We start from the raw sequence: 25,889 nt of genomic DNA, 5'->3' as shown, positions 1-25,889 counted from the left end.
GTACAGATTTACTGACCATATATAAATTATATATTAATAATACATAAGCATTATTCTCTTATATAATTAAAAACTCAAACATACTATCTTGAACGATAAAAATTACTTGAATACATCTTTTATGCTATAAATTATGTTATTTCATATATCACTTTTTAACACAGAAGATATAGATATGGTGCCGATAATTACCCCAGCCAGCCCACAAAATTCCCTTAATAAGTGAGAAATGACTAAACAAAACACAAAACTAGAAACTATTACTGAATGAAGATCATTTGTTTCGAATTATTTTTCCAATAGTAATAAAAATCAATATTGTGAAATCTGAGCCGAACATTAAACCGGAAGAGATCTTGTATTAGATTTAAGTGGTTAAATAGCCCGATCAGACCGAATGATTTCATATATAATTTATCATTTTTATCTATAAATATATTATTATATAAATGCAAAATTTTATATAATTAATAATTAGATAAAATTACAGTGAAATAATATTTTTCCGTATTTTTTTGGACCCGAGTAAAACAAAATAGTAGAGTGGTGTTATATTTTTTTAAAATTTTAAGTAAACTGTCCGTTTTCACTTCTCGAGTTATTGCGGTTCAACCGAGTTTAACATAGTTAGACCGTTATTTCTCCGATTCAAAGCGGTTCAACCCCTCACTCGGTTAAGACTATAAACTAGAATCGCAAATCCGGTTAGTAGTTAAAGTGGTTGAACCATCCAGTGCAGTTATTACATCACTGAGAAAATATAAAAACAGAATAATATTACTTAAATGTAATTTGATTGAATAGAAACAGGAAGATTTGTTGAGAGATATGATTTTTCTTCTAGTATTACCACCTTTTAGATAACACAGCCAATGAGGGAAGCTCAAATAAGTGCGGCGCCGTTGTTATTACTGAACTCAGACCAGATTGTGCAATACCGGCAACCCAGGTCACCCACATCTCTATATTTAAACCAATGCCATTTTCATTCTCATCCCAAACCATATTGATATTACTTTGACACAAGAGTGTGAGTCTCTCATTGTTTCGTTCGGATTCAAATTCTATCAAACCCGACCCGATTATTGAATTCAACAATATGATATTGGTGGTGATTGTGGCGGAGGTGTTGGAGGAGTATGCGGAGTTGATGGCGAGAGTGGTGGAGCAAATGCTCCGTTCCGCTCCTCTCCCACGCCGTCTTCGTTTTCTCATTCCTCTTTTTTCTCCTCGCAGTAGAACCGTTCAAGCTTAATTAGTTCTTTTTTATTTATCTTTCTCTTCATTTTTTGTTGCATTGTTATATTTGTGCCTGAGTTGTACATTTTTGCTGAGAAATAAAGTTTCGAAGTTTTAAATTTGGATGTATGAGATACTGATATTGTTAAAATTTTAGATATTATTGGTTGTGATTGCAATTGTAGCGTATCCACTATAAATTCAAATTCTGACAATTATCTGAAATGATAAAAGTGTCTGAAACTGCTATCGCGATTAAAACCTTCTTTCTTCTCTATCTGTGTTTCTTCTGTAAATTTTGTGTGTGTCCGATAACATCATATTCGTTCATTCATTGAATCGAATAGAATGGTTTGCGGAAGAGTCGCTCGTTTTTTCTTCTTCCAATTTTCAATTTCAAATATGGAAGAACGAGTCGTGACTCAGACATGATAAGTCACCCTTGTCAATAGGCGCGCGAAGCGTCTGGAAACTTCATTGCCCTCTCTTTTTCTTATACCAACAATTATATTTAGACTAATATATAATATTTATGTAATTAGTATAAATAAAAAATTCCGATATTATCAATGATATTCTGTTATATTTTTTTGATAAAAATTTAATCTTTTTATAGTTTGTGGTTGTCCCCTACTAAATGTAGCTTATAAAAATTGAACTCTCAATCTTAGAGATTTAGTAAAATCTTACACTATTAGATCAATGACTCTTGGTTAATATAAAAATTTAGGCCCACAAGATATTTAATGATATTGAAAATGTATAGAATGATGAAATAACATTATAGAATTTTTCGTTTTTATCTTTTATCTAAGGGCATTAATTATTTAGGAGTGAAGATTTACCTATTTCAAATATAAGTCTTCTAACTTAAGTCCATATCCTTGCCATTAATTTTAGGAATATTTAATGTCTTAACATAATTACTTACCAATGGCAGGCTAATATAATGTGATACTATTTTTCTTTTGGTACTAACAGCCTGTGATGATACAATTGAATAACAATATAAAAATGAAATTCAAATTATTCAATCCAATAATGAACGTGCTTAGTAACCTATGGAGGTTGGTCCGTTAAATAATTTGAGATGCAGAGTTTATGGGCTAATCATGGAAGTGTTGGTATGGTGAAAATTGGTAATAATCAAATTGTTTCAGAAGTCAACTAATTGGTTTAATTTAATAATAATACAATTATTATATACCATGTGACATTGTTTCAATTAAAATTGGTATTGGAAATACTTAAATGTAGTTTATTTACCAATAATGTTTGTTTCTTCTAATTGAGAAGGAGAATATTAAATTCATTGTATCAGAAATAGAGTTGATAATAACTTGATTCTTTGGAGTTTCTATGTAACAGTTCCGTGCTAAAATTTCATTTCGGCCCAGTCTCCGAGGAGTTGGTACAAAATTCTCATACGTTACTTAATTTCTAAGCCATTGCATTATTGGTATTTGGTACTCATCTTCAGTGAAGAAGAAAATGGGGACCGGTGACTTAGAATCTCCACCTTAGCAAATGGTTTGTTTGGTATTATTGCGATAGAAACAGTTACTAACTAAAACTCCTATTATGAAATCAACTTAATTTCCTTAATTGATACCACTTAATAGGAAGAAAAACTTCTTAGTTATATTACTAAAAAGAATATGAATTATCTAAATAATAAAAATATATGTAATTTTAGTGGTAGTCAAAATTTTATTTCCTTCTCTTTTCGTCCAACAATGAGAAGATGAAAAAATGGAATTTGGAAATGCAAAATTCTTCAATTCTATTCTTATTTGCGAAAGTCATGCAAAATAAATTGAATGCAGCCTTGGTCCAGTACTGAATGGATACCGTGACATATGTTCCAGATAAAATTTTAACAGTCAAATTCAAAACATTTTCAAACAAAACAACTTTAGAAAACTCATATTCTAGAGATTCGTATTTTAAATTGCGATTACGATTGTAGTTATTATAATTGTGGTTGTTGTGATGTGGGTTGCGGCCGTTACGATGTGAATTATTTTGTGAGTAAAAATATATTTTTGATATCAATGTAGTCTAATGCGACGATAATGTTGCATCTTGATACGGTTCAATGCGATTGTATTATAGCTCGTTGTGATCGTATCATTATAATTTGATATCACACCACAATTACAATAAGATACTGTATTATGACCGCATCACGTAATGCAATATTAAAGCTACATCACATGATGCGATATTAAAGCCGCACTGGATCACCTGATGTTGTCCTCAATTTGATACAGAGAGAATGGTACTAAAGAGGTTATGCCAAACAAATTAAGGATTCAATTAATCCTTCTCTTTTTCCTTTGCTTTCAAAATCAGTCTCACACAAAATAACTTTGGTTTAATTTGCAAGCATATACTACTAGAATCCCCTCCAAATAGTTGTATGATTATGTTAACTTAGAACAACTCAGAATAGAAACGTGTATTTTGATATTTAATATAGCAGCATAAATGGCAAGTGGTTTATATGGGAAACATGTTACTTAGTTTGGTAAGGAGAATAAGGTGAACGTAAACTCGTGAGAGTGAACGGTAAAGTACCATTTATTCATCAGTTACACCGTCTTTGTTTTACTCAAGAGTAATTCCCTTATTATTATCATTATGGTAAGGTGAACCCAGACTTTTATATTTTATTTATTTATTACTACGGAAAGATGAACCCACATTAATTCTCCATGGGTTGAAATCCAAATAGAACATAACTCATGAATGGAACAATATGTTTTATCCCAAGATATCTTATAAATATTGTATTACATTAATTAAAAAATTGTCATATCAATTAAATAAATTACATTTATTATTTTCTCTCTTTGCTTCAATGTTATTATGTAAGACATGGTTTGAGACAATAGATCATTGTTCGAATGAATGTGATTCCTCTTCTTAGATTTATTCAAATATGAAGTCTCACATTGAATATAAGAGGATGAGTGAAAAAAATTTGTAAGTAGAAAAGACTCATAAAACTAATGTCTTAAGATTTTGGTTCAAGATATTATGTCTCACTTGCGGCTCTCCACTCTTCTCATACCTCAGTAACAATGGAACTTCTCATTGGTTAGAGGCTACCTGCTCACAGTTTGGTTCAACAAATAGTATCAGAGCCGAGACATGATGAACTTAAACGAAATGAGACTAGTAAATATGTGTTACCCACACTTAAGTGGAGATTATTAGCTTATATTTCTCTCACAATTTCAATTTCCCTGCCCATCATATTTGTAATTAACATTACTGAAAACAATAGAACATGATTTGAAGTATGGCCGCGCATCTAATCACATATTATAGTTACTACATCTCAGAAGATCTTATATTAGAAGTTTAATAACTTGAATTCGTAGGTTCTTTAAAGTCTTGGGGAATTTAAATAGTTCCCTAAAGTTTAAATGTTTATAATTGGGTCTCTATACTTATACAAATTAAACCTATTTTAAATAAGGTCAATATCATATGATAACTAAGAAATCAAATGGGAAACCTTTTGTCAACGCTATCATTTTGGAATTGTTGGTTTTAAGGAATGGATGTGGATGTACATCTAAAGTGTTTAACAATCCAATTTTTTATTTTTTATTTTACTTATCTTATGAATAAAAAATTAATCATTTTTTGGTGTATGATTGCTCTCTCAACACGTATAACTCATATGAATCGAACATTTGACATTTTGGTAATGATTTAGTGAAGTCTTATACCAATAAACTTGACATTGCAATTTGGTACGTAGTTCCTTATACCCATGCACACTATAAATGCAAAGCTATGCTCTATGAGAATAATAATAATTGACTCACAAGTAATTTTGGTTAGTTAGAGATGTACCCTCTCCAACCGAAGCTTTTCCTTATAGTTCCATCAATACATTGAAATATATATCTTGTAACATGAAAATAACACTAAACGTTTCTTCTCATCTCTCCATGTGATGTACCTTAGTTTGAGACTTAAACAATGACTGACACAAACCCTCCAACTTCTGAAAATGAACCTAACACCATCACCTTCAATGGGTCTATGCCCTTTCATATAAACCCATCATAGCATATATGCAAAGGGCTATAGAAATTTTGGTCCTTTGAACATATAAGGTGGTGGACCTAAACAACAAAATGGTGGAATCTGATGTTCATTTCTGCAACTCTTGTGGAGAACAAGTTGGAGTTGATGCTAATGGTGAAGTGTTTGTAGCTTGTCATGTGTGCTATTATACAATTTGCAAGGCTTGTGTTGATTATGATATCAGTGAAGATCGTAAATTCTGCTTAAGGTGTTGCACTCCCTATGAAGGTAACATTTCTACATTTAATGGACTAATAGTTTTACACTTTTACTCTTTCATCATATATATGTCATTTTTTATGACATGTTCTAAGTTTTGTTTCTTTTGTATGTTTCATAGAAGACAGAGCAAAAGCTAATGGAGACACCAAGGTTTCCGAAAATCGATCCACAATGGCTTCCCAGATCAGTAATTCACAGGTAAGTTGATATTAGTATTATGTTGTGATACTGTTAAGTTGTTCAAATCTGTAATTATATTAACATTTCCTAGCATATTATGTAGGAAGTTGGATCACTCCATGCTAGAAATGCCCTTAATGTGTCAGCAGCGAGCCGCGGTAAACAATAAGACTTCACCTCACATTTTCTAGTACAATTTTTGTTTAGAAATACTCATTGATGGCATTGTTTTCCTTGTAGAACTAAATGATGAATCAGGGAATCCAATCTGGAAAAATAGAGTGGAGAACTGGAAGGAAAAGGATAAAAAGAATAAGAAGGAAGAGGGAGCAAAAAATGAGGTGCCAATTATTCCACCAGGACAGAAAATGGAAGAAATACAGTAAGTACAAATAAGAAATCAAACACTTTTTCCTGAAGGGAATAACATTTTTTTGAAAAATTATGTATGGTTTGAGTTAGAGTTATTTGGTTACATGCATGGAATCAGACTTGAAAAGGAAGATTATGTAGGTAAACTAAAATGAAAATATTGTTTGAATTTTTTCATTGATTAATTTCTGAATCATATGAGCATAATAACATTTTCCTATGTGATGCTGTCACTAAGCAACAACATTACCACGGTTGTAATTGTGACTAGATACTGTTATATACTGTATGCAGATACCAATTATATTTTGCTTGGCTGTACTATTAAATTGTTTATTTTTTATCAAAAAAGTTTACACTTTCTGGTTTTACCTGCAAGACTAATAATTTGATAAAGAATATTTGTCATGTCTTTTATGATTTCTTTTGCCATTGCTCCATGGATTTAAAATCTGTTACATTAAAACTTAATCATATAACTACTCTGATGAGCATGGATGCATGATGATACTTTGCAGGCCATCAGAGGCTGATGCTGCTGAACCACTCTCAGTTATTGTTCCTATCTCAAAAACAAAACTCTCACAATACAGATTTGTGATAATCACGCGACTGATAATCTTGGCTCTTTTCTTCCATTATCGAATTACGCATCCTGTTGATAATGCTTTTGGTATGTGGTTGACATCTATCATCTGTGAGATCTGGTTTGCATTTTCATGGGTGTTAGATCAATTCCCTAAATGGTATCCTATCAATAGAGAAACTTTTATTGACAGGCTCTCTGCAAGGTAAATGCACAAAGTTGTTCAATATTTCGATTGTGTTACTTGTACTTCAAGCTTAGAGCAAAAAATATCATATTATAGTATATTAGGTATGCTTTAGTATTTGTTTTCTCTGATAAGAATTTGTGTAAGGTAATCTATATAAAAACAAAATCAATGGATTGTATATAGCAGTGTAATATCTATGGCAACATTTGATAGACATGTCAGAACAAGACGAAATATGATATTTTCATTCGGTTCGGTTCGGTTCTGTTATGTGTTTGGTGTATTATATAATGACAACACCATAGAATTAAGCTTACCTAAGTTAAATGTGAGAAATGATATTATGTGATTTGGATGCTGAATGTTCACTAGGTTTGAAAGAGAAGGTGAACCATCTCAGCTTGCTGCAGTGGATTTCTTTGTGAGTACAGTTGATCCTATGAAAGAACCACCATTGATCACAGCTAATACGGTGCTTTCTATTCTTGCTGTGGATTACCCTGTGGATCAAGTATCATGTTATGTCTCAGATGATGGTGCTGCAATGCTGACATTTGAGTCCCTTGTAGAGACAGCTGATTTTGCAAGAAAGTGGATTCCATTTTGCAGGAAGTTTTCAATTGAACCACGAGCACCCGAATTCTACTTCTCTCAGAAGATTGACTACCTTAAGGACAAAGTACAGCCTTCTTTTGTGAAGGAACGTAGAGCGATGAAGGTGCGCATCTAAAACTCTTAGAACATCTTAGTTATATACTTCTGGCATGTTCTGTTTGTGTGTCAAACGCTACCTAAGACTTCAAAGACAAGACCTCGTACTTATTACCATACATTTATGTCAGAGAGAATATGAAGAGTTTAAGGTACGAATCAATGCTTTGGTAGCGAAGGCTCAGAAAACACCAGATGAAGGATGGACAATGCAAGATGGTTCCCCTTGGCCGGGAAATAACCCGCGCGACCACCCTGGCATGATTCAGGTATTTCCATTCATGTTGTGTGTAATCAAATCTCATATGTTTCTTAGAGATTTTTCAAGCAAAACTTCTGTTTACTGTTTCCAGGTTTTCCTTGGACACAGTGGTGCCCATGACATGGAAGGAAATGAACTCCCAAGGCTGGTGTATGTTTCCAGAGAAAAAAGGCCAGGTTACCAACACCACAAAAAGGCTGGTGCCGAAAATGCACTGGTATGGATACACACACTTCAAGTTAATATTATATAAGATCATCAAGATTTTATAATGCTTGTTTGTATTTATGTAGGTGAGGGTGTCAGCAGTTCTCACAAATGCTCCCTACATTCTCAATCTTGATTGTGATCATTATGTTAACAATAGTAAGGCTGTTCGAGAAGCAATGTGTTTTATGATGGATCCACAAGTTGGTAGAGATGTATGTTATGTGCAATTCCCTCAGAGATTTGATGGTATTGATCGTAGCGATCGATATGCCAATCGCAACACAGTTTTCTTTGATGTAAGTTAAATTCAAAACAAAGAATGTTACCACCTATGCTTAACAGAAGTTGTAGTCTTTGTTTGGTAGAAACATTGACTATCAAACAAGTATCCACCGCAAAGCTTTGCGTAGCCATAAGATCGAAGACTATCAGCGCTTGTGTTATTTTTGTCATCTATAGAGTCCAAGTTCTTTGGAATATATCTGTTTCTATGTCCAGATTATCTCATTGTTAACATTATTAGCACAGTGATGTATATAGTGCATGAAGGGCTACAACTCTAACATTTTAACAACTATGAAGTAGAAAAACATGGACACAGCTCTTAATATTGTTTCCAACCTTAATCTCTTACAGGTTAACATGAAAGGGCTTGATGGCATTCAAGGACCTGTATATGTAGGGACTGGATGTGTTTTCAATCGACAAGCACTTTATGGTTACAGTCCACCTTCTATGCCAAACTTACCAAGATCTTCATCATGTTGTTGCTGCCCCTCAAAGAAGGCTTCCAAAGATGTCTCAGAGCTTTATAAAGATGCAAAGAGGGAAGAACTTGATGCAGCCATTTTTAATCTCAGAGAGATTGATAGTAAGCACGGTTAATTTTATCGGCAAGTTTTATTTAAACATATAGCAGAATCTTCAATGAGTAATATTCCTCTGGCTTCTTTTCTTTCCTGCAGATTATGATGAATATGAGAGGTCCATGCTGATTTCTCAAATGAGCTTTGAGAAGACATTTGGCTTGTCAACTGTTTTCATTGAATCTACACTTATGGAAAATGGAGGAGTGCCTGAATCTGCAAATCCCTCAATGCTGATCAAAGAGGCCATTCATGTAATTAGCTGTGCATATGAAGAGAAGACTGAATGGGGAAAAGAGGTCAGGCATAAATTTTCACATTATTTTTTAAAGTGCAGTGCTAAATTCACATTGCATTTGATACATGTGTTAACACTTAATGGAATGTAACATATATGTTCTATTATATGTTTGGTCTATTTTACAAATAGAACATGACAGCAAATCAGATTAACAAGTGAAACATTTTGGTTTTACTAGAAGAGATGGAACCAAAGATAACATAACAAAACATTCTGATTGTTTTGTCTGTGCGCTAAATGCTACCTATATCGGTTAGATTACATTACCAGTTGTTATACACATTCTACCTTCAGAATCTAATGATGATATTATCTTGTTGTCTATTCAGATTGGTTGGATATATGGTTCAGTCACTGAAGATATCTTAACCGGTTTCAAGATGCAATGCCGAGGGTGGAGGTCAATTTACTGCATGCCCTTAAGGCCTGCATTCAAAGGGTCAGCACCAATAAACTTGTCTGATCGGTTGCACCAAGTTCTTCGATGGGCCCTTGGATCGGTTGAGATTTTCCTTAGTAGACACTGCCCCCTCTGGTATGGTTTTGCAGGAGGTCGCCTCAAATGGCTGCAGAGACTGGCATATATAAACACCATTGTCTACCCATTTACATCCCTTCCTCTTGTTGCTTATTGTTCCTTGCCAGCAATTTGCCTTCTGACAGGAAAATTTATCATTCCGACGGTAATTTCCTCCTCTCTAGAACCTAAACAATTGAGTCATATAACTATTATTAATTCAGTCAATCCTCAGAATATGGTACACATATTAAAACAGAATGTAACATGATATTTGAGTTTTGTTCTGTATTTGGTATATCTTGTAGTCAGATTAAGACAAAAGGTTAATTAGTATAACGTTTAGGTACATAAGTGGTGGAACCAAAGAGAACTAAACAGAAGATTTTGTTCTATCTTATTCCAGTATGTTCTGTCCACACACCATAAATTGCAGTCTTGGTTGTTGTTGTGTTGCATTTACAGCAATTGCGGTAAAATGCGGCTGACGCGGCTATAATTACAGTCACGCGGCGACTCCTAAAACCGCAATATTATGACTGCAATTGTGGTTGTAGAGTGCATTTTAGAACACTGCTAAGGATTACCCACTAAATGTAATCAACCAAACCAAAGTATTTTCCTAGTACGTAAAGTTGGCTATATGATCAAACAACACAACTTAGTGCTATCAAAACTTCACCAAACATGGTAGTATGAAATAAAAATGAATTGTAACTACTAACCACCTAACCCAAGAAAACAATATATAGTAACAAATCAAGTATATAAATTAAGGCTAATACACTAATGCCAAACTCAAATTATTCTTTTTACTAACAATGCAGCTTTCCAACCTTGCAAGTGCACTCTTTCTTGGACTTTTCATCTCCATTATAGTAACCAGCGTGCTAGAGATGCGATGGAGTGGTGTTACGGTCGAAGATTTATGGCGAAACGAGCAATTCTGGGTGATTGGAGGTGTTTCAGCTCATCTATTTGCAGTGTTCCAAGGATTCCTAAAAATGCTAGCAGGTGTTGATACAAATTTCACTGTGACAGCAAAAGCTGCTGATGATGCAGAGTTTGGTGAACTATACATAATCAAATGGACAACACTCTTAATCCCTCCAACAACCCTTATCATTGTTAACATGGTTGGTGTTGTTGCTGGATTTTCTGATGCACTTAATGGTGGCTATGAATCTTGGGGACCACTTATTGGAAAAGTTTTCTTTGCTTTTTGGGTTGTTTTTCATCTATACCCTTTCCTTAAGGGTCTCATGGGTAGACAAAACAGAACACCAACCATTGTTGTTGTTTGGTCAGTGTTACTGGCTTCTGTGTTCTCTCTAGTTTGGGTCAAGATAAACCCATTTGTCACTAGAGTTGATAGTGCAACCATAGCTCAGACATGCATTTCTATAGATTGTTAAGTCATAACAATTATATATGTCGGCGATGATTAATACATGAATCATGTTCTGATATTTGTAAAAAAAAAAAAAACTTATACGATCAGTATTTAAATTATCTATTTTCTCGATATATAATGGTGATTTGATCATTTGTATGGAAAAGTCATATACATTATTTATGTTAATAGAAATATGTTAGGCATTTTTAGGTAGGTTGGAAAAATTTAGTGTTACATACTTTTTTTCTTTTCAATGCTGTGGACAAATTTGGTGTGTGAATTAGATCATGCGTTGACTAATTATATCAATGTGAAATAGTGATTTTTCTTTCTATAATAGAAAATAAAAAATTGACATAAAGTTTGTTATTAGTTCCATGACTTTACAAATTGAAATGACGTGACTCCCCTGACCTTGTAGTTGACCTATCATTATCAATGCATATATTCCCTGACAAATTTCAATGTCCATGCTTTTTGCTGGTATGTTCTAAAAGCAAGGTACCCAATATTCAGATTTCAGAAGATTAAAAAATATTATTTCAAATGGGATAAAAAGACTAAACTTTAGAAAATTTAATAAATGGATTTCTCAGTTATGAAGTACTTTTACTGTTTTTCTGATAAGATAATTTTAGTTTTGTCTTTTCAAAGTTATATATATATATATATTTATTAATTGATGTTATTATCAAAATATTCTTATGTCAATGATTGGAAAGATAAAAAACCACAATTTCAAAAATTATCTCTAATTGTTTACATATTCATTAATTAAACATATTAACATATTTCTTAATATACGTAATATTATCAAAAATCATCTTATAAAAACCAGACTTAATAACCAAAAAAAATATTATCTTTATTTTTTTCCTTTTCTGAAAACAAAAGAATGGAATTTTATGTTTAGGTAGTGAAACGAATGTCAATTCACTAATATTAGAGTTCTATAATTGATTGTATATTTGCTCTAAGCTTTCAACTAATTTTTACTTTCTTTATACATACATATTTCAGAAATATATAAAATAAAAGCTGAAAGTAAACATCAAATGAAATCCATATATTGTTAAACATGATTCATTAAACATTACCCTTCATATTATACTGTTCAGCACTTTTATTGTTGGAGCTCAAAAATAACATAAAAAAAAGTATGAGTCAGTGCTGATCTGAGTGCATATAGTGCAAACTTCTCATGTTTTTTTTGCAACTAATGACTAGCATCAAATGGATGCACATTATTTTCATAAGCAACATGTGATAATTTATAATTCTCCTTTGATTTTTAAATAGTATTTTCTATGTGTCTATAAAGATAAAATATAAGAAATAGAAATAATTTAATCTATTAAAAATATATGTAATTTGAAACCTGCATATAATGGATAAGAATCACATGTCCTCATTTATATGATACTAATGATTTAATATATTTTTGTAGAAGCAACTAGACTTGAGATTATGTCGCGTTATTTGATTTGATCTACTTAAATTGATGCTCATCCATTTTATTTACTTAAAAAACAAAACAAGTAATTATTTTTTTACGAAAAATAGTTAAAGTAACAAAGTTATTAACGGACACAACATAAAAATCTTTTGCAAGATACAAGCTCTGAAGAATTTTGTTATTTTCGTTGGCTTTAATTATTTTTGTTGGGTTTGTTTGATAGATGTCAATCATGTCATAAGTCATAACTGAAAAGAAGTAACATGTTAACAATAACAATAATAATTTGCTCAAAGTAGATTTTATATCATAATAGGCCCACCTCAATAAAAAACCACTTCTATATCAACTAACTATATGCATAATAAAAAGAGAAAAAAAGATGTATATACTAAATTTGTTACATTATCATTATATCATTTACATTTATTTTTAATTATTGTTGATTTTTAAATAAAAGTAATATAAATAGATGGTAGATGATGCATCGACTGTGTATAAATCTTTACACTGTCAATATCAATGCATAGATTTTATATCCTAATAAAAATCATTTGGTAATACCCATCTTCAAATAGACAATTAGTCTTTTGTTATTATGTGTGAATTTTTGGTTTTATAACCAGAAATAGCTGATATTCCTATCATGAAGTCAATTTTATCCGATTTCAATAAACACAATAATAATTATAGTTGTTGCTCTCATCATACCAGCATTGTATTTCCACATTTAATCAAATTTATATGGTCAAGTCATGTAATCGCGGTTAATAAAAAAATAAACAAAATTACTAATCTAAGAAATCTTATGAACCCAATACGCAATGATCTCTATCTTTAAATGGATTCTTGAAAATAACTTGGGAATCTTTTTTTCATGAAAAAATAGGGACTTTTCGATCCATGTCAGTTTTTGTTCATGTATTAATCAATAAACAATATTTTAAAAGAGCTACTTAAACAAGTATTCTTACTGAAACGTATATTATAATGATATCATGCATCAAGTGTACCGAATTAATATAGTCTTTAAGGGTTTCTTAGATGAGAAAAAATATATTAGCTCAAAATTTATGACTTTTATATATTGTCATTATATCATTATATTTAATCATTATTAATTTTTTAATAAAAGTAATTTAAATGAATAATAAATAATATAGTAACTATATAAATTATATTTACATTGAAAGTGTATAAATATTACATTCTTCTTAGAAAACCTAAAATGAATATTCATGCAGCTGCTCCATGGGGTTTTCTTCAATTTCTATTTTTGGGTTTTTCCTTTTTCTGTGGGACTCATTTTGTTGTTGACATGATAGCAAAAACAACAGGTGAAGTAGTTTAGGCTTTAGAGATTTGCCAAGATAAAGAGACAAATTGAATCATTTTATAAAGACTATATTATTCATATTTATGAAATAATCACTATTATCGTTTTTGTTCTTCATCCTTTAATCAATATATATTTTTACTAGCAATCCAAAAATATTCATCATGATAAAATTCCCTCTTCACTGTTGCTAATTTTTGTATAATCTATTCCAATTGTCATCCCTATTAAAAATGGTTTGTTTGACAAAATTAACTGAAAAGCTAGCTAACTTTTGGAAAGCCAACTAAAGGATGAAATATCATTGGTTGAAAGCTAATCGAATCAGAAAATATATATTTTGGAAAGCCAACTAAAGGACAAAATGTGATTTAATGTTTGTTACTTTATCTTAATTATATACAATTTAACTATTTGATTATATTTGGTTTCATGATTTTTTTAAACCTCTTACTATGTTACATACAACAATGTAAAGTGAGGTGATTTAATAATGATAAGTAAGTATGTAATGATCATTTTTCTTCTGTATATCGGTGTTCATGATCAATTGGTCGTGGCCCTTCAGGCTTGTTGCATTTACCACTTTGAACATATTAATCATTTGCTATGTGTAAGATACCAAAATTAACTAATAGAATAATAGTCACATTTATTTTAATAAAATGGAGAGAATTACCCTTGAATATGCTAGGCCATGCCCTACCAAGTATAACAGCTATTCATTAAATAAAGAAAGTTGAACATAGTATTAAGCCATGAAGCTCCCTTCACCATTACCTTGTACTCATTCAAACATCAACACACTATTTTTCCTCTTCACATCACCACATATGTTTCTATCTCCCCACCACTAAGCCATGAGACCACCACCATCACCACCACCATCGCCGCCACCACCACTTCTACTTCCATTTCTCTTGGTATTCTTATTCATCTTCCCTAACATTACCACATCTCAAATTCTCCCTCCAACTCATTCACCTATAACTTCTCCATCTTCTTCTTCTACTACTACTACTCTTGACCCTAAACAAATTAGAGCCCTTCAATCCCTAAACATTCCAACATCAAAGGACCCATGTTCTCAACCCTCTTACCAAAATGCCACAATATGTGACAACACCACCCCATTCCGCCACGTCACCTCTCTCACACTCTCAAACTGCCCCTCCTACGTGGCACTCTCCTTCACCGCCCTCAAATCACTCTCCACCCTCCACACCCTCCACCTCCTCAACTGCCACGTACCTCCCATCCGCTTCCCACCGGAACTTATCTCCTCCCTCCGCTCCTTCACCGCCGTCAACAGCCTCCGCAGGGTCACCGGCGCGTGGCTCTCACAGCTCCAAAACTTAACTGATCTCACTATCACTAACGTTCAAGTTAAAGCCTCTGGCCCTTATGTTATACTTGCCCACATGAACAAGCTTCAATCTTTAACCATTTCCCATGCAAATCTCATTGGTTATTTACCTGGGCACATTCATTCCAAACTTACCCACATCGATTTTTCTGGAAATCAGTTGAAAGGAAATATACCCATTTCCATTACAATCCTTGATACCCTTCAAAGTTTGAATCTTTCATCGAATTCTCTCTCTGGTGAAATACCTGCTTCCATTGGTGACTTGATTTCACTGAACTTTCTATCTTTAGCTTCGAACTCGTTTTCTGGGTCTATCCCAGATTCAATTTCTGCTGTGCCAGGTTTGGTTCACATGGATCTGAGTTCAAACCAACTTAATGGTACAATCCCAAAGTTCATTTCTCAAATGAAGAACCTCAAGCACTTGAATCTAGCTAACAACAATTTTCATGGGGTTTTGCCTTTTAACCAGAGTTTTATACAGAGATTGGAAGTGTTTAACGTTAATGGGAATAGTAATTTGTGTTATAACCATTCGATACTGTCTTCAAAATTGAAGCTTGGGGTTTCTCCTTGTGATAAATATGGAATGCCAGTGTCTAAATCTTCTAAAGATTCTTCTGCAGATGATAACAGTGATGATGATTACAGTGATGATGATGAAGATGATAGCAAGAACAATAAAAAGCATCATCATGGGCCTAACAAGTTTGTTCTTGGTGTTGCTATTACACTTTCATCCCTTGTCTTTCTCATTGTTTTAATGATTCTATGTGCAAAATGTTGTCGCTAAAAGAATTTCTTTTGATTAGATTAGGGAAATTGGTCATTTGAGTTGAGGGGTTGTTTAATTTATTTATTATTATACGATTGTTATAGACTAGGTTCAAGAAGGAGAGGGGATTGAAATGTAATAATAACAAAATGAAAATGAAAAAAGAAAACAAAACATTGATATATTTTGGTGGCGGCAATATATGTACAAGGTGTCCAATAGAAAAGGAAAAATGTGGAAGTAGAATCGTTACATTTTAGTTGTATTATATTTCTGCGCTAATAATTGGTTATGCAATGAAATGAGTTTATATGGAAAGCGAAATGTTATTTTTACAACATTTCTGCACAATATTGGGATAATATTGTATTTTTGTTAGAGTAAATGGATATAGAAGTAATGTGTATGATAACTTGATAAGTGATAACGTGGAAGAGGGAAAATATGTAAACATGAGGTTTTGTTGCCAATGTTATTCAAATATGACAACATAGTAGGCTTCGAAAATTGAAACCACGTTAGCTGTTAGGAGTAAACGGTGGAGAATATGCAGGTGATGTCTGAAAGATGGATGTATTTTAAGATAATATTAAATTATGATAACTTTAAGTTATTTTTTATTTTTTAAATGAGTTTATTTTGAAATGTGTAGAAATTTTAAAAAATTGATAAATTTAGGTTGTTTAGATTAGATAATATTATTGTGTATTTTACTCGTGCAATTAGCATTTTCATACTTTTCACTCTACCTCTGCATATTTTCACTATTGCACCATCTTACTTAATCAGCCGTGTAATTGTGTAAGTATTGTTTAGATTATACAGTGGCTGATGCTTAGGAAAACCTTTCACCAGCATTAACCTACCTATACTCTTAAATCTCATTCCCTTGTGGAAGCACTTCTGCACAAGTGTCTACTACCAACCATTTCAAGTGCATCATTCTTCTGATTCGAATTATCAATTAATTAAATATTTGAAGTCAAGTTATGATGTGTTGATTTTAGAGGAAAATAGGTGGATGTTATGACACTTTTTACTTCAGGTTCTGCTGCATGAGGAGAGAGGGACAGTGACCCAAGTTGGCAATGGTCATGATAAGGTTTCCTGAGTGGATATGATTGTGAATTATATTGCTCTGCTTCAATTTTAATTTTATTTTATGGTTGGATACGAGCTGTGTCTTCTACCTTGATTTATGTAAATAAATGAACTTAGACACATATTCCTTTTCAACATTAGATTGGATAGCCATTATCCTTCATATACTATGCTAGCTCTGTCCTCATTCTCGACTAATGTTTGTCCTATATCCTTAAGGGCTTGTTTGGAAGAAAAATATAAAAAGGATAGAGAAACATATTAATGTATTTGGAGATATGATATATATATATATAATATATGGATTGCTAACAATGAATCCATCCTTTTTATGAAGGATCATGTTAGCAGTGTGTACCTAAAATAGATGGACACAAATTTCATTGATTAATTCAACTATACTATATTGTCAAAGTCATTTTAGTAAATAGATTAAGATAGGGTTATGCTTCCACCCAAACCCTCCAAAGTCATTTTAGTAAATAGATTAAGGTAGGGTTATGCTTCCACCCAAACCTTCCAAACCCAATCATTCTGTAATTTCTCTGTTGTGGAACAGACACAAACCTCATCACTTCTCCCTTAATATATATATATATATACATGTATATATATATATATATATATATATATATATATATACATGTATACATATATATATAAGCCTAGATTTAAAGTGAATATTGTGTTAGGAAGACCAATATGAAATTGTTCAACAATATGATACTAGCTATATCCATGATTTAAGCTATTATGATTTAATGCACAAGTGACTTTAAAAGGGTTAAATATGTGATACTTTTGAAGATCCAGTGTGAATAGAATATATGATACTTAGGTAATGGGAATGATTTGGGATCTAAAATGGCATAGAACTACATAAAAACACGTCAGGGGGATATAGAATTATTTTTACCAGAAGTTATAAACGAGGGTTTGGAATCTCAAGGCAAATTGAGATCTCCCACACCCCCAAAAATCATAACATCTCACCACCAATATATTTTCATAAAAATATGCAGCTTGTAAACCCCATTCAACCTGTGTAAAGAATAAGAGGTATAAGAGCATCTACATGAATAAGATTGACTAGGCCACAATCAACCCGGGTAAAGAAATCCCCTTGTACATCTCTATCAACACCAAGAGGAATGGATATAGAGCTAAAAATGATGCATTACCAGCTATTATGAGGGGCAAGCAGGCACAATCTGAAACTTGCGGAGTTGGAAGAACTAGCCAAGTCAAGAAGAGTGGAAGGTTACTCTAAAATGAAGGAGGTGAACTCATAATAACACTTAAATCCAAGACAGGGTACTCTTCCAAACTGTAAAGACTAAAGAGTAAATACTCCAAATCCAGTTTTAATGAACTGAATCTGTTGTACCTTTTGTTAACTACCAGAATTCCTTTTAACTGTAATGTATTTGGGGAGTGGATCCCCACATATGCTTTGAAAAGACCCCAACACTTCAGTAGTGTTTAAAGTTTTTGTGATCTTGCTTCAAATAACCATATCATGTCAAAACACATGAGGATCCATTCCACTGTGGTTGTTGATCCTGTCAAGGCTTAATTGACTTATGCCTTGAAACAAATCAAAGAGGTTATAACAAAATATTGATCTTTGGATTAAATCACTGACATTGTAATGAAGTCAAACAAAACAACAAAAACAACAAAAATCTGAGCAACATTAACCAAATCCATTCAAATGATAACTCACTGGCTAAAATTGGGCCACCCACCAAAACTTATAAAATAAGAAATTGTCTTCATGTTGCAAATAGTCTTGCCTAAGAGATATTTTGGGACTTGTTGAGAATAACTCCTTCATATTTAACTTGGAACCACTTCATTGCATCATCTTTGGTCACCCTGTGCTGAATTCCAACTCGGGCCTTGCATCTTCGGCGTCGGCCAACACGGTATCCAGGGCGTTCTAAAACAACGTAGAAATCCATACCATAGATACCGGTTGAAGGATCGTACCTAAATAGCAAGGCAAAACTAGATTAAGCCCAAGTAACAGACAGAAATAACACCCCTCTCCAAGACATGTCAGAATGTTATATACATATCTTGCCTGAAAATTGTTTTGAATCTTCTGGTTTAAGAAAATCCAGTGAAACCCACATCATATTTTTCAAAGAACAAAACTCAAGTATTGTTTCCTAGGTGCTAGTGGTGTTGTTTTTCAACAAGAACATAGCATGTATAATAATTTATCAATGAAAATATAACATTTAGTAGCGTCTATTTGACCTTTATTGATAACAGCACCACAAGCACACAAACAAAAGCAACTATGCTGCGTCCTTATTTAAAGTTCAAACATTACTTTTATCAGTCAGTAGTAAGTAATATGAGGCAACAACAAAATTGGACATCATATTCATCCATTTTTCAATAACATGGGAGTTGTTTGCATGTTTCCTAATGATAAGTGAAAACGTATGGCATGTTTGCTTAATTATATTTCAAGATTTGTAGCACCAACACTTCAAAATGGTTGTTAGTGTGAATTCAAGTATACCATACAACACATGAAACAGTAGACACATACACTCCTATCCGATGTGATGCGATACTTCTATGTATTTAGGTATTTTAGCTATATATATGTTTCAACCGTGTTATGCATCCATATATTGTTGTATCCATGCTTCTTAGATAATGATGTTATTCATTCATATAGTGTCGCATCCATGTGTCATATATATGCTTCTTAGATAATCAATATTGCATTGTATAATAATTAAAGTACAAAACAGGAGAGTTGCATGGAACATACTTGATTCCAAGATCAATATGCTCCTGAATACCAAATCCAAAACAACCAGTGTCACTGAAGTTCCTCCTCAAGAGTTCATACTCCTTGACCTTCAATCCACTCTCAAGGAGTTGCATTGCCTTATCACCCCTAACAGTGACATAGCAAGCAATCTTTTCGTTACGCCTGATTCCGAAGGATCTAACAGTATACCTAGCTGTAAAAACAAAATAAATAATCATTAAAAAGAATAACATAGCCTTGACCTAGTCAGCGAAGCGGCTGTTTACAGGATTTGAATCTCCCGATGTCACAAGGCAAACAACCTTATTGTTTCGCGCCGAGGCTCATCCCCGGGGAAAGGAAACACACACATTAAAATAAAAGGATATACCCTTGGAGAAAACGGGGGTTTGGCCACTCAATTGTTCCAAAACCTTGGCAGCTCTGGTGAGACGATCGCCACTTTCACCAACAGAGATGTTGAGGACGAGCTTCTGCACCTTGATTTCCCTCATAGGGTTCGATAGCTTCTTCTCTGATGCCTGTTTATTTGTTTCAATAACATTACAGCAATAACATTAACATACAAAAACAGTAACACACTAATTGAAATTCAAATTTCATTATCAAAGTTTCATTGAGGGAGAAAGAGTTACCATGGCGTTCGATCGAGGAAGAGAGTAACCAGCGCAGCCACCACAATGAACTATCTATGCTATTGCTAGGGTTTTTGAGCTCAATATTGGATCCACTGGAATGACTATAACACCCCCAAACTTTAATCTATTTTCTATTGCATCCTTGCGTTGGCCCACTTTATTATTTTATATAAACCTCTCTTTTCTATCTTAGGTAGACATTTTTGTAATGGTAAATAGTTTCATTCAAATTAATCCTTAAACTTTTTGTTAACCAATAATTCAGAATCAAAGTTCATTAGAAAAGTACATAATTACCTTCCCAAAATATATATTTTGATATGGACTGAAAAAAAAAATCGATGTATTTCTTGTACACTTTTAGGAACTAAAATGGTATTTCTTATTCTTTGACAGCCAAATCTTATATAACAAAATAAAAGATAGTGTTTTTAAGTTAGTTTTTGGTTAAAAATTTTAGCCACGTTTCTCAAACACGAGTATATCATTAAAAAAGCGTCGCAATGAATAGTCATTGAATACAAAGAAAAGAAGATACATTATTAATTTTTGTAGTATTTCCTATGACATGTGCTAGTGCATATAAGAGTATTTTTTTTATAGCCGCACATAAGTATTTAATAAATTAATAAACGAATGCATTAACATAAAAAAGGTAGGTGTTAGTGTGACTGTATTTTTTTTTGTTCCTTATCTTCTCATCAAATGAATGAGAGATTAATTTATTGGGATATAATTATGCATTCAAGTGTAGACCTCACTGAGTAGTATATTTTACATAGAATGAATACGGATCCAACATGGGAAGAAATAGAAAATTCAACAAACATTATTATCAACTAACTTATTGGACATTATTATAGCTTAGAAGTTCTGTCGAAATTTATTTTTTTCTTCTCAAGTTGATATATCGATAGTATTTTTCAATAAGATAAAGAGTTTTTTATTTTGTTGCAAATAAAGTCTTCTCTATGTAATGTACCCAAAAAAAATGAAGTCTTCTCAATGATTAAAACTATTTAATTCTCAAACACATTAATAAGAGGTTATACAAATGCTATAAGCTCTTCTAAACACACTTTCAATGTGTGGGTGATAAGATGAACATAAATAAGTTCTCTTATTCTTTTTTCTATTCATACTTGTCTACCAAACACATTGCATTCAATGGTGGTGGTAGTATCGATGATAGTATGAACGACAATGGTGGTGTTGATGATGATGACATGATGGTAGTTGTGGTGATAAATATTTTTTATTTATTTTAAATACCAACACCATATCTAATTAATGGCAGAAAAATATTTATTTCAAAATGGTGACATTTCGTAATGATGAACATTCAATGTCCTACTTATGTTATTTTATTGATGGAAAATTCTTATTAATGTTGAAGTTATGTTATACTGATTAGCAAGTTCTAGTTCAAATTTCTTGACTGGCCACATAAGTTTGGTAGCATATAATATTCACATGAAAAGTAGCTTCAGCAAAAGTTAGAAATTTTGCCAACTTTTGCAACATGAAAAGGAAATATCAACACCTCTGACTCAGATAAATACCACATGACAACCAAATTTCCCTTTGAATTGTAGCACAAACTATTACAAACAAAAATCTATAGCCACCAAATGTGGAATATATTCACTTTTTTCATTGAAAAAAAAACCAGATGTATATATATTTACATGATAACAACTTACACAAATAAAGATTCCAATAAAGGAACAATCTGGCAAATCACTTGTGAAGCTGGTAACTTCTCTATAGTGAAGAGGGTTCACTTGTTGGTGCACAAAGACCCTGAGAAATGTCAACTTTGACATAAGGTTAAGCATTAATAATATTTAATATATCTCACTAAGTTTTGTTCATGTATCATAGAATGTAAACCAGGAACCAATCATCCACTTGTAGTATAATCGCGTACGAAGAATTGAATGCAAGAATCAATCGTGTTTGACTCCACCGTTAGAACATATTTACACGAAAAAACCATGGCAGAACAAAGGCTATAACCAGGCATGCCATCAAGAAGTTACAAAATGGTTGTCCTCGCCAGCATCCAACAAACCTGCCCGATGAGTTGCTTTCGTTGTCCATTAATCTTCTTTCGTTCCACTCTACCATAAATCCAGGATCAGCAAAACCCACAACGTTTTTTGCAGTCTCGCCACATATTTCACATACTCTGTCATTAAGAAAGGTAGCCAATAAATAATGTATTTCATGATAGATTGTGATACAAAGGCTACATGACATGGTGCCAATATCACATTTCTACCCTGACCGCATCATTTCTATTCAAACTTATGATGAAAGCATAAACATAATTTTCCTAGTTCATACCCTATATATAATCTGAATAGAGAAACACTACATCCAAAAGAATCTTCACTAGGACTACTACAAGAGCACATTTTCAAAATAACATGACAAGTAAATGCAATAATTTGATAATTGCCAAATTACATCTTGATGGCATAATATGGATGTTAATTAACCATTTTTTAATCATGTATATGTCTAATTCATACACTTCCATTCCATTCCACCCGAAATAGTTTGATAGGCACCAATATATACAAGGTACAGCTATGTCTAGGTGCAGAAATGATGATAAGACAGATCTTCAACTAGAGATGTATCAGTCCAAACGGAGATAGCGATGAGCTATAGTAACCAGCTCGCTAATGATAAATTGATAATGGTAAGCAATAAAATTCAAGGGCCTTATAAGCACAAAACTTACGTATAAGCCGAGTCATGAATTCAGAATGGATATAAAGAAAATGAAATTATAATAATATTGATATTGGAAAGTCTCACTAGATCATATAAACTATAAAGGATGCTGCAGACCTTGAAAGAATTGAGAAGACAAGTCATAAAAGATAACAAGATAAAACCTATCCGGCTATTTGATGTTATAGTTGAGGTAATTAATGTTCCAAGTTATCATGTTGACAAGGTCACAGGATGCACACAAAGATAGAACACACCAAAATAACAGGGATTATTTGCTTTCATAAATTGTTCCAAATTGGATAATTAAGTAACAAGAACATATGAAACCTACAGCTTTAGGAATTCAAAATAAGTATACAACATGATCAATGTTAAAAGCTTTAGTGCAAAAGCTCAAAAATCACATTAGTTTTGATATACAAACTAGAAACAAACTGATAGTTGGAACTTGGAAAGAACAGATACCTGTTTCCTTTAATTCTGAACCATGCCTCGGCACAATGAATGTGGGCAATGCCTAACTCGTCTTTACAAGCACAACCAAGCTGAATCAAATCTGCATTACTATCGTCGTTAGCAATGCCAACGGATGTTGCATCTGATGGTCGCCCAGAAGCAAGATGGCAAATCCTACAAATCTTTTCACCATCTGAACTCTCACTTAACCCTTTGTGGCTGCCGCAGTTTATGTCAATCACACACGAATTTACATCACTTGACCCTTTCGGTGTTTTCACGGGTACTTTGCTCAACCCTGATTCAGTAACTTTTGCTTCCAATTTCCTATTCTCTCCATTTACATACTCATTCTGAATAAATTCTATTACAGAAACAGTCTCAAGCACTTCCTGATTTACCAAATGGTTTGAATTATTACTTCCCCCTTGATCAACCACCGTCGAAGTATCACTGATTTTTACTTCATCACGATCCTTAACTTCCTCAGCACCCTCTGTTAGCTCTTTATTCAAACCCGAGCCGCTACCCGTCTCATTTGAAGTCCCAACTTCTCCACTTATACAAGCTATTCCACCCAAGCTACCCCCATCTACTGCATCAATTGCAACCCCTTCAACTAAAATACTCAAATTCTCATCAACCCCTTCATGAACATGGTCCAACACCACACCTATACCTTTGCTTCTATCTTGATCCATTTACAATAATTTGTTCCACTCAAAATTTTCAAACCTGGAAACAAACTTCTAATAACAACACAGAACAAACCCCACCAAAAAAAACTTTTTTTAAATTATATAGGATGAATGAACAATGTAATAAAATGAAAGGTGGAAAATCCATATCTTTCAACGACCCACTTCATGATTTGAGACAAAATCTTCAGATATTATCATAAATCATTGAAAAAATCAAACTTGGGATGATATACCTTAAAATATGGGTTGCCTCAATTTTCAACAAAGCAATCCCCACCAACAGCCTCAAAAACACAACTTTACCTCAAACATTAAATTCTACAAACAAAATATAAATCTAGGAATGTTTGAATCCAATCCACACCACTTAAAACCTGCGTGGCGTGCAGGTTCAGGATAGTGTTTAAGGAAGAAATAAGAAATAAATATTCACTAGACAAGGTTGGTGAAGAAAGGAACTAGAGAAAACAGTAATCAGATATGAGTAACATTGAATCATTAGATGGAATAGATTAGTGACCAAAGCAAAGGATATAAGAAATAGAAGGGTATGCTTTGTCTTTATTGGATTTTTTAATATAAAGCTTTTTTTTACAGGGAGACAGACCACAAATTACAAATTACGTCACTTCATTTAAGTTAAAAAGTAATATTTAAATATTTTTCTGACTAATCATAAATAATAATGACAAATAGAGAAAGAAAAGATACGGGGTGATTGTATTAATAAATTGGAGGAGGTATTTCCATTGAATTAAAAATAAGAGAAAAATACGTATACATTGATGTTGTAAGTTTTTATAGTGTCATTATATTATTCATCATTTATTTTTAATTATTATTGATTTTTCAAAAGAAGTAATTCAAATGAATGTGGACGTTGCAATGAGTGTGTATTAATCTTTACAGTGACTATGCATAAATATTTACACTGACTGTATATAAATATTTAATCTGACTATGTATAAATTTTTACACCCTAATTACATAGATATTACACTCTAGACATAATAGAAATAATATTTTCTTTTGTTATGGTCAGAAAAATCAGTTTTTGACTTCAATTTGGTTTTTATTTATCTGTGATTCGAGACTCCTCATACTGGTGCACATATCTGAGAGCCAGAAGTTCCAGAATATGAATATTATCCTTTTTTAACATCTTCCTTTGTTTTTTTGTAAAGTGTAATATTAGTCTTTGTATCATCTAATATTAGTCTTTTTGTTTTTAACATCTTCCTTTGTTTTTTTTTGTAAAGTGTAATATTAGTCTTTGTATCATCTAATATTCAGTTGCATTATTTCTTTGAAAAGTATATAGTGATAAAATATGAATGATGAATAATATAATGA

The 25,889-nt window shown here is 32.6% G+C and overlaps 4 protein-coding genes across 9 annotated transcripts; 2 read left to right on the top strand and 2 right to left on the bottom strand.

Moving 5' to 3' along the window:
- Positions 5,076 to 11,315, top strand: LOC109345222 (cellulose synthase A catalytic subunit 8 [UDP-forming]-like). Of its 3 annotated transcripts, none has more exons than XM_019584087.1 (13): positions 5,076 to 5,574; positions 5,687 to 5,766; positions 5,852 to 5,906; positions 5,989 to 6,130; positions 6,639 to 6,911; positions 7,269 to 7,614; positions 7,739 to 7,876; positions 7,961 to 8,086; positions 8,163 to 8,375; positions 8,716 to 8,950; positions 9,045 to 9,244; positions 9,576 to 9,929; positions 10,591 to 11,315. In XM_019584087.1, the coding sequence occupies exons 1-13, from the start codon at positions 5,397 to 5,399 to the stop codon at positions 11,176 to 11,178; spliced, it is 2,928 nt and encodes a 975-aa protein (XP_019439632.1). In that variant the 5' UTR covers positions 5,076 to 5,396; the 3' UTR covers positions 11,179 to 11,315. The 3 variants fall into 3 exon arrangements, with proteins under 3 accessions (XP_019439632.1, XP_019439634.1, XP_019439633.1); XM_019584088.1 differs by having other exon boundaries at positions 5,397 to 5,574; positions 5,690 to 5,766; positions 10,591 to 11,178; XM_019584089.1 differs by lacking the exon at positions 5,852 to 5,906 and having other exon boundaries at positions 5,687 to 5,755; positions 10,591 to 11,178.
- Positions 7,821 to 25,072, bottom strand: LOC109345224. 4 transcript variants are annotated; one of them, XR_002107403.1, is made up of 4 exons: positions 23,845 to 25,071; positions 22,493 to 22,822; positions 15,691 to 15,693; positions 7,821 to 7,832 (listed from the first exon to the last, which is right to left on the bottom strand). XR_002107403.1 is itself a non-coding variant. In XM_019584092.1 (3 exons), the coding sequence occupies exons 2-3, from the start codon at positions 24,534 to 24,536 to the stop codon at positions 22,603 to 22,605; spliced, it is 912 nt and encodes a 303-aa protein (XP_019439637.1). In that variant the 5' UTR covers positions 24,537 to 24,584; positions 24,770 to 25,072; the 3' UTR covers positions 22,449 to 22,602. The 4 variants fall into 4 exon arrangements, 2 of the variants coding, with proteins under 2 accessions (XP_019439637.1, XP_019439636.1); XR_002107402.1 differs by lacking the exons at positions 7,821 to 7,832; positions 15,691 to 15,693 and adding an exon at positions 22,249 to 22,390; XM_019584092.1 differs by lacking the exons at positions 7,821 to 7,832; positions 15,691 to 15,693 and having other exon boundaries at positions 22,449 to 22,822; positions 23,845 to 24,584; positions 24,770 to 25,072.
- Positions 14,700 to 16,279, top strand: LOC109345223 (receptor-like protein 51). Its single transcript, XM_019584090.1, has one exon. The coding sequence runs from the start codon at positions 14,812 to 14,814 to the stop codon at positions 16,111 to 16,113; it is 1,302 nt and encodes a 433-aa protein (XP_019439635.1). The 5' UTR covers positions 14,700 to 14,811; the 3' UTR covers positions 16,114 to 16,279.
- Positions 18,785 to 20,741, bottom strand: LOC109345225 (60S ribosomal protein L11). The gene is made up of 4 exons (XM_019584093.1): positions 20,629 to 20,741; positions 20,364 to 20,514; positions 19,991 to 20,186; positions 18,785 to 19,188 (listed from the first exon to the last, which is right to left on the bottom strand). Exons 1-4 carry the CDS (start codon positions 20,629 to 20,631, stop codon positions 18,993 to 18,995), a joined length of 546 nt encoding a protein of 181 aa, XP_019439638.1. The 5' UTR covers positions 20,632 to 20,741; the 3' UTR covers positions 18,785 to 18,992.

Source organism: Lupinus angustifolius, chromosome LG04 (genome assembly GCF_001865875.1).
Source record: "Lupinus angustifolius cultivar Tanjil chromosome LG04, LupAngTanjil_v1.0, whole genome shotgun sequence".
Lineage (NCBI taxonomy): Eukaryota > Viridiplantae > Streptophyta > Magnoliopsida > Fabales > Fabaceae > Lupinus > Lupinus angustifolius.
Note: the sequence above shows the minus strand (reverse complement) of the source record. Positions and strands in the feature narration are given on the sequence as shown.

What these genes read in the sequence shown, in the direction of transcription:
- LOC109345222 (XM_019584087.1), top strand. Translation starts at nt 5,397, where the DNA reads ATGGTGGAATCTGATGTTCATTTCTGCAACTCTTGTGGAGAACAAGTT. An exon ending in GTGTTGCACTCCCTATGAAG is followed by an intron (nt 5,575 to 5,686) that starts GTAACATTTCTA and finishes TATGTTTCATAG; the next exon opens with AAGACAGAGCAAAAGCTAAT. An exon ending in AGACTGAATGGGGAAAAGAG is followed by an intron (nt 9,245 to 9,575) that starts GTCAGGCATAAA and finishes TTGTCTATTCAG; the next exon opens with ATTGGTTGGATATATGGTTC.
- LOC109345225 (XM_019584093.1), bottom strand. An exon ending in AACCCCCGTTTTCTCCAAGG is followed by an intron (nt 20,187 to 20,363) that starts GTATATCCTTTT and finishes TTGTTTTTACAG; the next exon opens with CTAGGTATACTGTTAGATCC. An exon ending in CATATTGATCTTGGAATCAA is followed by an intron (nt 19,189 to 19,990) that starts GTATGTTCCATG and finishes CTTGCTATTTAG; the next exon opens with GTACGATCCTTCAACCGGTA.
- LOC109345223 (XM_019584090.1), top strand. Translation starts at nt 14,812, where the DNA reads ATGAGACCACCACCATCACCACCACCATCGCCGCCACCACCACTTCTA.
- LOC109345224 (XM_019584092.1), bottom strand. Translation starts at nt 24,536, where the DNA reads ATGGATCAAGATAGAAGCAAAGGTATAGGTGTGGTGTTGGACCATGTT. An exon ending in TTCAGAATTAAAGGAAACAG is followed by an intron (nt 22,823 to 23,844) that starts GTATCTGTTCTT and finishes TCTTAATGACAG; the next exon opens with AGTATGTGAAATATGTGGCG.